General features: G+C 41.7%; 2 protein-coding genes across 4 annotated transcripts in view; one reads left to right on the top strand and one right to left on the bottom strand.

Moving 5' to 3' along the window:
• Nucleotides 1-2,127, top strand: part of frem3 (Fras1 related extracellular matrix 3) — a 30,452-nt gene extending 28,325 nt beyond the window's left edge. Inside the window, exons 22-24 of the mRNA XM_051383905.1 lie at nt 24-211; nt 314-460; nt 544-2,127. Coding sequence (XP_051239865.1) covers nt 24-211; nt 314-460; nt 544-1,113 — 905 coding nt within the window. The 3' untranslated portion in view covers nt 1,114-2,127. The remainder of the gene's footprint in view (nt 1-23; nt 212-313; nt 461-543) is intronic.
• A 29-nt stretch (nt 2,128-2,156) lies between these two features.
• smarca5 (SWI/SNF related, matrix associated, actin dependent regulator of chromatin, subfamily a, member 5) lies at nt 2,157-11,654 on the bottom strand. Of its 3 annotated transcripts, none has more exons than XM_051383907.1 (24): nt 11,384-11,654; nt 9,902-10,024; nt 9,642-9,808; nt 9,443-9,552; nt 9,226-9,326; nt 8,931-9,110; nt 8,081-8,236; nt 7,851-7,982; nt 7,642-7,710; nt 7,356-7,465; nt 7,008-7,234; nt 6,074-6,195; nt 5,817-5,969; nt 5,546-5,678; nt 5,279-5,427; nt 5,054-5,176; nt 4,836-4,943; nt 4,587-4,700; nt 4,354-4,476; nt 3,876-4,008; nt 3,661-3,779; nt 3,261-3,473; nt 3,045-3,155; nt 2,157-2,648 (listed from the first exon to the last, which is right to left on the bottom strand). In XM_051383907.1, exons 1-24 carry the CDS (start codon nt 11,453-11,455, stop codon nt 2,583-2,585), a joined length of 3,114 nt encoding a protein of 1,037 aa, XP_051239867.1. In that variant the 5' UTR covers nt 11,456-11,654; the 3' UTR covers nt 2,157-2,582. The 3 variants fall into 3 exon arrangements, with proteins under 3 accessions (XP_051239867.1, XP_051239869.1, XP_051239870.1); XM_051383909.1 differs by having other exon boundaries at nt 9,443-9,543; XM_051383910.1 differs by lacking the exon at nt 11,384-11,654 and adding an exon at nt 10,534-10,633.
• Between the last annotated feature and the right edge of the window lie 694 nt (nt 11,655-12,348).

The raw sequence follows: 12,348 nt of genomic DNA, 5'->3' as shown, positions 1-12,348 counted from the left end.
ATTTCATCTGTTCTTTGCTTTAGGATCCACTATTTATGGCCGTGTGATGGTGGACCCCGTCCAGAACCTGGGTGACTCCTTCTTCTGCAGCATTGAGAAAGTCTTCCTCTGCACTGGAGCAGATGGTTACGTTCCAAAGTACAACCCCACTAACAAGGAGTATGGCTGCCTGGCAGATGCCCCCTCTCTGCTTTACAGATTCAAGATCCTGGTAAGAAGCAGTGAATCCACAAGGACAATACTGTGACAACCTGTGGGTTGAGGTAACCAAAGTAGTCAAAGTCATTTCTGATTTCTGTGTGTTGCTCTGCAGGACAAGGCCCAGCCAGAGACTCAAGCTTCAGTATTTGGTGATGTTGCTTTTAAGGCCACACTGGCTCAAGACACACCTGGAGCGCTGCCTTTGGTCAAACAACCAGGATCAGATGGCTTCACACTCTCCTCATCTCCACTTTTCCAGGTCGGTAGGATTCTCAAAATACAGTATATTCATGTATTGCATAAACACACACATAAGTAAGGAACGGTGTTTTTCTTCTGCAGGTGGCTGCTGGTCGAGAATGGTTCATCCACACTATTTACACAGTCCGCTCCCGAGAAAATGCCAACCGCAACATTGGCAAGCGCAGCGTGGAGTACCTGCATCACAGCATGTACTCTGTTGAGCAGCCAGAGACCTCCAACATGGCCACCCACCGCCACCGCCGGGCCGCCCCTGCTTTCTCAAACCCTGCTCTGACCCAGGACATAGGTGTCGACAACAACCGGGGAACCAACATCCAGCACATCGCTCTAGACCGGGCAGACCGCATGGTGGTCAGCCAGCGCCAGCCCTGGTCCCCTAACCGTGATGCTCTCCTGGAGCGCCCCCTGCTGGAGAGTTCTGGTAGAGAGCCCGCTGACAGCTCCACCATACCCATGCTAGTGGGCCTCGCAGGTCTGATCCTCCTCGTCTGCCTCATCGCCACCATTGTTATTCTGCTGCTGCGGCGCAAGAAGAGGGAAAAGAAGACCCAGTTCCCTCCTTACACCACCTCCTCGTCTTCTGCCTACAACGGCTACAGCCAAGGTCCGGGGAGCATGTGGAGCAGCTCAGACAACTCTGAGGTCTAGATGTGGACCCCCCCCGACCTCAAAAACCTGCCCCCTATTGAAAAGACTATGATAGTCTCCTCCACCATTGTGCCTTCAAAGCCCAACTCTTGTAGCACTGAACAGAGCCCAGTACAACCTATGGACAGCACACTATTTCAGTGCTTGGGGCCTACATGCAGAGAATGCACCAGAGTTTTCAGAGGCTTATTGATCTCTGGTCATGGTTAGTTCTTGCTGTTATGTACTGTAGGTTTCTGCTTTTTTTGGAGCCTATTTTGAATCATGGATGTACGTTGAAGCCCCTCACAATGCGAGTTGTAAAATATCCCGCTTTATCCAAGGTTTGCAAATGCATGAAAATCCCAATTTAGTAAACGCAATTATTTCCCGAGTAAAAGGCAATCTTGTTTAAAGCAAATCATTTTCTATGTTCCTCCTTTTAAAAAAAAATAGTTTACCAAGTTTTTTTATTGTAATTCACTGTTCATTATTTTGTTTTGTGGAGAGTAGAGCAAAATGGACTGAATGTTAGCTCAAGCTGACCTTAATGAATGATAATGTGATGATTTTTAGTATTGATATTTCACTGCTTGTTTTAAGAAGCCTGCAGTATACCTGCCCATTACTGAGTAACAATACCAATAACATGTCATTGAAAGGGATTGTAAATGTCAGTTTAGTGTTTTGAGAATGCAGAAATTTTCTTTTTTTTTTTTTTACATTTTCTCTGGTCAATGTGGCTGAAATCAGATGCAAAACTATCTGTGTACATAACAATGTAGGACTATGAAAAAAATGTATTATTACACCCTGGAGAAACTTGAAAAATTAAGAAATATACGTCTTTCTTGTTTGTTGATCAAGTCCTGAAAAAAACAAAACAAGTGCAGCATAAAAGGTATAATTATTCTTCTACAGGTGACAGTATATTTTAATGTGCCAATTGTTAGTAAACATTTATGGCTTTTGTGTCAATTTCGAGTTTGGATGTATGTACACTTCAACTGCAAAATATAAATGTCCTTTTTTGAATCAGTGTCTTAATTACCAGAGTGCACACATTTTTTTTTTTTTTAAAAAAAGGTGAAAGTTTATTTGTGATGTTCAAAAACACATTTTCTACTTCACATAGGAAGATAAAAGAACAAATGTTTTCTTAAAAATAACAAGGGTACATTTTGTTTCGAGCAATGGAATGTGGTACAACCAACAGGCATAAATACATTTATCTCAACTTAGTACTAGTAGAAAAAAAGGACTAGCAAACAAAAACTAAACCAGCACAGCTGCAGTGTATAGGTAAGTGACAACAAGGCAGGCTTGTAAAGAACACTTCCTAAAACCTATTACCACAAGATCAGTCCATCAGAGGGTTTTACACAGTACATTATCACAGCCTGCAAAACAAACAGACACTAGGACTAAAGATACCGGAGCTGGCTGCCGCTCTTGAATTCTGACATGGAGGATTCAAGTTATGAACAGCTTCACAACTTGAGCTTTTTCCTGCGTCCACGGCCATCTGCAGTTCCCTCTGACTTCCGTTTCTGGGCCTAGGTAAGAGGAGAAAATGATAAGGAAAAACTTCCGAAACAGTAGCCAAGGCCTACCAGGCATAGACAGGAGCTGAGCAGCAAACCCTCAATACTTATTTGTACTTTCAGAACATGTGTTAGTATCAGTACAAAAAGTTTAATTGAACTCCTGGTCTAATTTGTACTATAATTTGCGAACTTTGAAAATATTTTTTGTAGAAAAACATGTTTTTATTTCACAATCCACAATAAAATAAAATAAAAAAACATAATTTGGAAACCCTCCAATCATATCAGCACTGGTATGGATAAAATTCAAACAATATCCAGCCCATGACAAATATCTTGAATTTGTACAACTCAATTAGCATCAGTAAACAAGTTGCTTTAATACAAGATTGATTTGTAACTTACTGATCCAGACTTTGGGCCCCGTTTCTTTTTCTCAGCCTTCTCCCTCTCCTCCAGCTCCATGTTCTCTCTCTCGATCAGTGTGATCAGGGTGTTACATCGCCTCTGCAGCTCCTACGCACACACATCATCAAACATGATTTAAATTTTTGAAACATCATGTGCAAAAACAAACAAAGATAAAAGCAGGAGAAATGGTACAAAGCAGGCTAAATTTACCATTGCAGTCCTGGATTTGAGGAACCAGTCGAAGCGGAACTGAGGGGAGTTGCGGATGCACTGACGCAGCTCGTCGTACACGCTCTCCTTGTCGAAGCCCAGCTTGTGAAGCATACAGATAAGGAAGCGGTCCTCCTCCTCCGTGTAGTTCTTGCCTTTATTGGTGCCATAGGAGATACGGAGCTGATGGAAGGGAGCCTTGTAGCGACCAATCTGGGGAAAGGAGATGAGAAACATATTGAGGGGCCGTTAATTAATCAGGAAGAGGAGATAATGTAATCAAGAGATAATTAAAGAATTGGAGCCAGATTTTAAGTGTTTAACACAAGGCTTAATGAGATAACGCTTATTAGGTGGTATAAACAAGAAATGAATAGCCAAATGGCTGACAGTCAGCTACCTTTGAGTCCAGTGCTTTCTTTATGCTAATCCTTCTCTGGATCCTGGCCTCTCCTCTCTCTATCTGGGCCATGATCTTCTCGATATCCTGCAGCTCATTACAGCGCTCCCAGAATACAGCTGGAGGAACAAACACACATTAATTCACTAAATATACGGAAGACAGATGTTTGGGTTTGGCTATCGAATAGAGGAATAATAAAAACGAATCATTACCAGAATATTCCATGACTTCCTCAGGAGTTTTCCCCTCAACCTCTCTGGCAATGTTCTCGATATCATCTCTTCCCCACTTCTCGTTGGCTTTGATGAACTGGTTGAAGTCACGTTTGTTCCAAATAGTAAATCCCTGCAACAACGGTACAGCTGATTAAAATGTGCACAATCTAGATCCATCCACAAAACGTCTCATTCTGACTTGTATATATGTATGTATGTATGTATGTATGTATGTATGTATGTATGTACGTACGTACATACATACATACATACATACATACATACATACATACATACATACATACATACATACATACATACATACATACATACATACATACATACATACATACATACATACATACATACATACATACATACATACATACACACACACACACACACACACACACACACATACATATATATACATATACGCCATGAATTGATTGTATTTAGTGAGAACAATCAGTACCTGTTGCAGCAAGTTCTCCTTCTCCTCCAGCTCCTCCTCTGTGAGAGCCTCAGCCTCATCAATCTTACTCTGCTCCTCTTTCTGGAGCTGGGCCGAATTTGGCATGTCTGGATTACGGGGTACCTGAGGAGACACAGCCACAGATTGACTTATTCTAACAATTCTAAAAAGACACTGACGCCAACTAAATTAAGACAAATCATTTATTTCTCATTTGAAAGACATCTTTGTACCTTGTAGCCTATGGTCTTTCTGTAGAACAGAATTTCCTTTTCTAGAAGCTCAAAAAGACGTGGAGGGAAGAACTGGAAGTCCTGTACATTTGGCTGCTTTGGGGGACGAGGAGCCTGGGAAATCGAGTCAAACAAACATTATGCAAAAAAGCAGGATAAAATCATCCTTCATAAGAACATTGTAATTACACATTCTGCTGCGTTTCTGCCTTACATCCTGAGGGTGATTACAGAGTGATTCGTCCCTACCTTGGGTGCTTTGGGCTCACTGACTCGCAGAGCTTCTCTGAAGTAGGCATCCACAGCGTAATTGGCTTTCCTTTCTCTCTTGGGTGGCTCGATCCAGTTGGTAATGACCTGAATGAAGAAACAAGGAGGAGAAACAAGGTAAAGATTCAAAGGTTCATGTTGTTGAAATAAGGCAATTAAAGACTGTTGTTATACTTTTTTTTTTTTTTTTTTTTTACCTTTTTCTTCTCTCTGTAATCTTCTCCTTCAAATGTGTACACACTGCTGTTCTCTGTGTCCATGGTGAAGTTTCTCAGAGAGCTCTCACCCAGTGAAGACATCTTCTCCTTCAACTCCATAGTCTAGCATATGAAAAGTTCAGTGTTACTTTTATGGAACATTTTTGAAACTAGATACAGAATAAAGCATTGTTCATAGATTAATTCTAATGCATCCAGACTCACCTTCCTTTCACCTCTCTCCAGGATTTCATCAATGTCATCATCCGTGATCTCGCTCTCTTTGGAAGCAAACACGTGTGTGGCACCGTGGCGGATGATGGACAGCATCTCATCCTTGCCCAGCTTGTTAGCGCTTGGATCCACAAGTCTTCCTGTTAATCAAACAGACAATATCCTGTTGGTATTTTCTGTAATGTACCAATTGCTTCATTGCTCTGACACTTGAATTAAGGCAACTAATAAGACAGGAAATGAAAATGAATGAATAACCTTGCTGGATGACAATGGAGTCCAGGCGCAGTTTCATCTCGGCCCTCTCCACAATCCTCTCCTCCACTGTGTTTTCAGTGATGAAACGAAAGACGCGTACCTGCTTCTGCTGACCAATCCTGTGAGCTCGGTCCTGAAATAAAAAGATAAAACTGGTCAAGTCCCCTCAAAGTAATACAGGACCCACGCTCATATTTAGGGAAATAAATTATCAGAGCCTATAAAGCTTTACTACTGAATAAGGAACGTGCAGTTTGTTCTGAGTACTAACCATGGCTTGAAGGTCGACTTGAGGGTTCCAGTCTGAGTCGTACAGGATGACCACATCCGCTGTAGCCAGGTTGATACCCAGTCCTCCAGCCCTGGTGCTCAACATGAAGATGAACTTAGCGCTGTTGGGCTCATTGTATGCGTTGATAGAGATCTGAAAACACACAAACATGCATGAAACTGAACTTAATCTGACTTAACTCTTTTTATGGTTTCCTCTCACATGACATCTTCTCATACAAGATGCAAGCACCACACCTGTCTCTCCTCGTGCGGCGTCTGGCCATCCAGGCGACAGTAGCCGTAGTTCCTCCACATGCAGTAGTCCTCCAAGATGTCCAGCACCCTGGTCATCTGACTGAAGATGAGCACACGAGAACCTGTAAAGAAAGACGGCCGCATCAGTGAAAAGAATCTATAAAAACAACAGAAGTCTATAAAAAACTAAACTATTTGTATTACAAATGTGTTCCCTCCATTCTGTCTGATCTGATATGTAAAAGATTAGTCTAACACTTATGTTTGATTACAGTTGGTTTAATGACATTAACGGAGTACTGTGCTTATTATAAATCCTATTTTATGCCACCTCACACTTTTACTCCACTACATTTCAGAGGCACACACTTTACTTTTTACTCTGCTACATTTATTTGACAGATGTAGTAACTTTCAAATGAAGAAACACTGTTTAGATTGCACCAGTGGTTTCAACCCTTTTTGTCAAAAATGATGTGCTGAGTTGAGTTGTTAGCAAATCAATGGAGTAATTCCCCCTCTAAATTGAAAGCATAACTTAGTTTCTTCTTCTTTCCTCCTCCATTAATAATCTCACGACCCCCACGTTTATCTTGTGTAATAGTTGAAAGTAGCTCTACTTCAGCCTGTTGTAACAATCCTATAATAATGATATATACAATAATATGCATATCATTCACAGGAGACATCTTACTGCAGAACTAGTACTATTACTTGAAGTATTTTTACCATTTTATTTTACTGAAGCAGGGATCTGAATGAATGTATGTGAAATGGAGCATTTTAAGATTGTTGTATTGGTACTTATACTCAATAAGAAACCTGAGTACTTCTTCCACGTCTTATGGATGATAAACGTGTGTTGTTCTGTGAGACAGTATCTTAATATTCTATTCTGCAACAGAAATACTATACTGAAAGACCATCTACATACCCTGCTTCTTCATCTTAGGTAGCAGCTTGTCCAGCACCACCATCTTGCCACTGTTCACCACCAGGTGGAGGTCGGTTGTGTAGGGGGGACCAGGCTCGGCCCCGTCGAATAGGTACGGGTGGTTGCAGCATTTCCTCAGCTGCATGAGAACGTTCAACAGACGCATCTTGTCCATCTTACCCGCCGAGTTCAGAATGTCAATGTCCTTCATCAGAATCTTTGTGTACCTGAAGGGTTGTGGCATTAGTTAATATTACATACTGGTGTACAGCAATTTCACATCAGTATCCAGGTTATTTCAAGAAAAAAAAAAGAAGCTTAGGACTCATTTTAACTGAGGATGCTTACCACTCTCGCTGCATCTTACTCAGGCCCACATACATCTTGATCTCTTTTTTTGGAAGCAGAGTCTTCTCTACGTCGGCTTTTATACGACGAAGCAAGAAGGGACGGAGAACCTACACACACACACACACACACACACACACACACACACACACACACACACACACACACACACACACACACACACACACACACACACACACACAAAAAGCCAGGTCAAAAGAGTGCACACGCCTTAAAATGTACAGAGATGAGCTGGAAGTTGACACGAGGCACATTCAATACTTACAGTGTGAAGACGTTCGACCAACTTCTGATCACCCAAACAGTTGTTTGTGTCAAACCAGGAATCAAAGTCCTTGTGGAGGGAAAAAAATAATAATTAGTACCAGAATACAAATTTTCACTCTAAATAGCAGACTCGAACCACATTACTGCAACTAAACACTTTCTAGTGAAACACCCTGTTGTTCTTGTGCATTTCTAGCCGATTCTTACCTCTGCTGAGTTAAAGACATCAGGCAGCAAGAAGTTGAGCAGAGCCCACAGCTCGTGAAGGTTGTTCTGCAGGGGTGTTCCAGTCAGCAACAGACGGTTGGTGGTCTTAAATTCTCGCACAATTTCTGATAGCTATGGGAAACAAAAGGGCATTTTGCTTCTTTAGGAAATCTTGTAAAACTGGGTTCTGACATATGTAAATATTTATTGCATTTCAGTGGCTGTCTGACCTTTGATTTCTCATTCTTGATCCTGTGGGCTTCGTCGATGACTAGGTATCTCCAGTTGAACTTCTTGAACACTGCCTTTTCAATGATGAGCATCTCGTAGGATGTGACACACACGTCCCATTCTCCAGGCAGCAGCACATCTCTAATCAGGGCAGTCTGAAATTGAAGCAAAAACATTTTTGTTTTGTCGTGTTAACACAGTTACACAGAGTATCACACAGGAAATGTGCATATAAGCACCCGCAAGAATACGTTTTGGATAGACGAATACCAAATAAACCAGTTATTGTTCATTGGTGGAGCTAAAGTTGGTGGTAGCCCTCCTCGCCCTGAAGTCTTGCCTCCACACATACAGAACAGTCAGTAAATGTATTTAATACAGTTTTGCTGAGATGCACACTACATTAATCCAATACTATAACCCAACAGGGAAAACAATCAAAGGATCTAGTGTCCACAAGAAATCAAGGCTGGAAGTTGACTAAATCTTGCATCAGCTATTTTGATTTGGGTCCATATCATTAAGCCTAAACCAGAAGCCAATTGCATCAGTCTCTCTCTCTCTCTCTCTCTCTCTCTCACTCTCACTCTCACACACACACACACAAATCCCAGTTCAAAGTGAAGTGTAATATTGCAACCAGACAAATTAGTGGTCTACTGATGCCATCAAAAAAGCTTTTTCTACAAAAAACTGACTTGCAAAATTAAAACTACGGCTACTGTGCTAAGAAGTTGTATGGTTGACCAAACTAAATTAACACTGTACAACAACCACATTAAAATCAAGCAAATATGAAGCATTACAAAGCAAAATATCACAGTCATAATATCATATCACAGCGCCTACCCTCTGGTCTCTATCTCCAATCAGGCAGACTGCACGGAGTGAGGGCACCCATCTCTTGAACTCATTCATCCAGTTGTAGAGGGTGGACTTGGGCACCAGCACCATGTGGGGACCAGGGATGTTTCTGTAATGCTTCATGTAACCCAGCAAAGCAATAGTCTGAAGAGTCTTCCCCAAACCCTGTGTGTGAGACATGGAGCAGTACATGTAAATGCAACAACCTTGTAAAATTCACATATTTCTCACTCCCCTTTGAATGTAGAAGTTACAGTTTTGACTTTGAGAAATTACTGACCATTTCATCAGCGAGGATGCCATTGATGCCATTCTCATACAAAGAGATGAGCCAGTTCAGACCACGGACCTGATAGTCTCTCATTTTTCCTGTTTTGACGTCTAGATGAGACACAAGAAAACTCATAAACATCACCTCTGCTTATCATATGTGTTTCCATATGCCTTCCTCTCAAGCCTCAACAAACTATTGTATTAAATATATAATTATTTCTTACAGGAGGGAGAATCATCAAAGCGAGTGCAGACATTAGTAGTCTTGGTGCTCTCGTTCAGAAGCTCTTCGTCCTCCTCTTGCTCTGTGCGGCGATGACGATTACTGTCAAGCATGAGAGAGGAACAACACATTGTGATCATTACAACGGGAGTTTAATTGCTATAATTAAATAGATATCTATTGCGCGGCAGTGAACTCACTCTCCAGCAGAGAGCAGATTCTGTTTCTCATCTTTCTTGATGCGAGGACGTCCTGGTTTCATCTTTAAGGGGGAGGTGGGGGTCTTCTGTGCGGCCGGTTGGATGAAATGAGCAAACAACTCTGTTTGCTTCAACAGGTACTCAAATCTGTTGGTCCGGTCTGTTTGCTACATACACAAGAAGACAGTCTTGTTAACTTATTTATCCGAGAGCGGAGCAGCGAGCCGTGTAATGTAAGAAAATAGCAACGGCGTCCTTACCACTTTCTCCTCATACCCCGGAGTAGCATCTTTAGCTTTGGATGAGGAGGGGGAGGCATCTTGTCCATCAGGCCCTGCATCTGAAGAGGACTCTTTTCCAGCATCGGAAGAATCAGACTTTTCCTGAGCAGAAAAAGAGTAAACAGAAAAACAAGTCTTGGTTAGTGGCTTCCCTCAAATTTGTCAAACAACAGCAGACAGGAACAGAGTAAACAAAAGATCAGGGCTACTCTCTGGAACCCATAGAGAAAGTGGTAGAAATACTACTGCTATCATGGCAGACATCTTCCAGCCTCCCCTACACGAACCCTTAAACACTCTGGGCAGCTTCTTCACCCTGCGACCCTGTGAAGGAGAACGACTGCATGTTTTTTAGTCCCTGCTGTTATTACCGCTGTTTGCAGTGGCCCAAAAACAACTGGATTACAGGTCAATCACATTACTCAACCTGAAAATTAGTAATACACACTTTGAACTCTCTCTTTGCTGCTCTTGCTATTAACACTGCTACATGCAGAGAAAAGACACTTCACCAACCGCACAATTTTTGTATTAAATGTTTCCTTTGCTCCTTATTTGTCACTGCTGTTGTTATAATATACGTTTATGTAACCATATATTGTATTTGTTACCTTTATTGTTGTTGTTTTTTTAGCTTTATTTTGTGTATAGTGGGGGCGCATAACATAGTCCAACTTTTTCAAGATACCTATTTTTACTGTCCATCTGTTGTAACGTTACTTGCTCCTATGACAGTTCCCCTGCGTTGGATCAATACTGTTTGTTTTGTATGCTCTTATTTCAACTGCACACCTACAAAACACCCACCGCTTTTTTAGGATTTTAACCCAAACTCAACACTTTAACAGCGGGCGGGCAGGCAGCGCTGTAGCAGCATCGCTCCTCGGTTACAGAAGCCATTATTGTCCCACTGAAAACAAAGACGCGGATGGGACAGCTGAGCGGGTTGCTGCTCGTTCATTGTACTACTGTTCACATTCACAAACGCTATTTTCTTTACTTCCTAAAAGCCGGAGCACAGCTACAACCAACTCGCCGAGTGAATGTAGTCTGGGAGTAAACAAAAAGCACGCCGGGACTTTGAATGTGCTGCTAATCGATGGGTGGCTAGCTCGGCTAAGCTAACTAGTTAAGGCTTATGAAAGCGGCTGGCCTTGTTGCTGCTGTGTGCTGTAGCTTCAGTCCCGACTCAATGGGACCGAGCTGCTGCTGCTGCTGCTGCTGCTAATGGTAGCGCCGCCGCGGCCAGCTAACCAACGTTAGCTCCAACAGCCCGCACCGACACCGACAGAGTGAAAGTTTACCACCGCGGGGATTTCACAAACACGAACCGTGAGGTGAACAGACGGAGGGGTTTGTTTTTTTTTTTTTTTTTTTCGACGATTGGGCTCTTGAGTGACAGGTCTGTGAAAGATGTCCGGCGCTGAGAGGAGACAATGCCCCTTTTAAAACCACCTTTACCTCCGCTCCTGGTGCTTCTTCAAGTTCAGTCGGCTCTTCCCGCTGTTCCTCGCAGTTTGCGCTTTCGGACATTTCTGGCGAATTTCCTCTTCGATTCAGATGTATCGTCCGTTAGTTTGGTGCCTTGTGTGATCCCGTATGAGCGCCGATGGAGATTTTCCGAACTTTTCTCTCGATAAACGGGAACTATCCGGTTGTTTATAATGAAAGACTCACCGGTTGGGCACAGGGAGCACGTTCGCGCTAGGGAGATTGTTCTCGGCTACCCGCGTTCACACTGGGAACTATCGCGAGACTTGGCTGTGCTGCATTCAGTGACTGTTGGGAAATGTTGGGTTGTAGGTTTTATTGTGGATCACTTTATTTCTTTATACAATTTACAACTATGAATAAATGTAATAAGCATTGGATCTTGATACGAGTGTGTATATTTACCCATTGTGTCTGTACAAAACTGTTTATTTTTTATTTTTTATATTTTAATCCTGGATGAAAGGAATGAAAATGCAGCAATAACAAAAAATCTTCCAGTATATCAAAATCAATTTCATTTATCCTTGGTAACAAAACTTGATGGACCACACAGAATATTTTGGTTTTGTTAAACCAGAACACACTTGAATTATCTGATTCACAGTACCGATCATTTAATAGCATGCAATATATAATAATAAATTATCCAAAGACTGTAGTACTATGCTGATTGAGTTAAAAGATTGAGTTTGATACATTTACCAAGAAGATAATTATTTCACTAGTTTAAAGCCTGAATCCAGGCTTGGTTAATAAAGCATTATAGTTATTATCTAATCACTGTGTTATACTTAACAGCATAGTTTATTTAGGTAAAATGTACTGTAACAGTATCCTGTTGGTGAATCAGCTGAACTTGTGAGCAAGTTTTGTTTAAAGTACATTTTATACACTCACAAATACAATTTAAAAATATGTTTCCTGTACATCCA

Source organism: Dicentrarchus labrax, unplaced genomic scaffold (assembly GCF_905237075.1).
Source record: "Dicentrarchus labrax unplaced genomic scaffold, dlabrax2021, whole genome shotgun sequence".
In the NCBI taxonomy this organism is placed as follows: Eukaryota; Metazoa; Chordata; class Actinopteri; family Moronidae; genus Dicentrarchus; species Dicentrarchus labrax.
The sequence above is the reverse complement of the archived record's forward strand: the minus strand, read 5'-3'. Positions and strand labels throughout refer to the sequence as shown.

Excerpts from the sequence above, each read along its gene's own strand:
- smarca5 (XM_051383907.1), bottom strand. The coding sequence starts at position 11,455 with ATGTCCGAAAGCGCAAACTGCGAGGAACAGCGGGAAGAGCCGACTGAA. Across the intron at positions 4,009-4,353 it reads AGGAGAACTTGCTGCAACAG|GGATTTACTATTTGGAACAA; the intron begins GTACTGATTGTT and ends CCGTTGTTGCAG. Across the intron at positions 3,156-3,260 it reads TCAAATCCAGGACTGCAATG|GAGCTGCAGAGGCGATGTAA; the intron begins GTAAATTTAGCC and ends GTGTGTGCGTAG.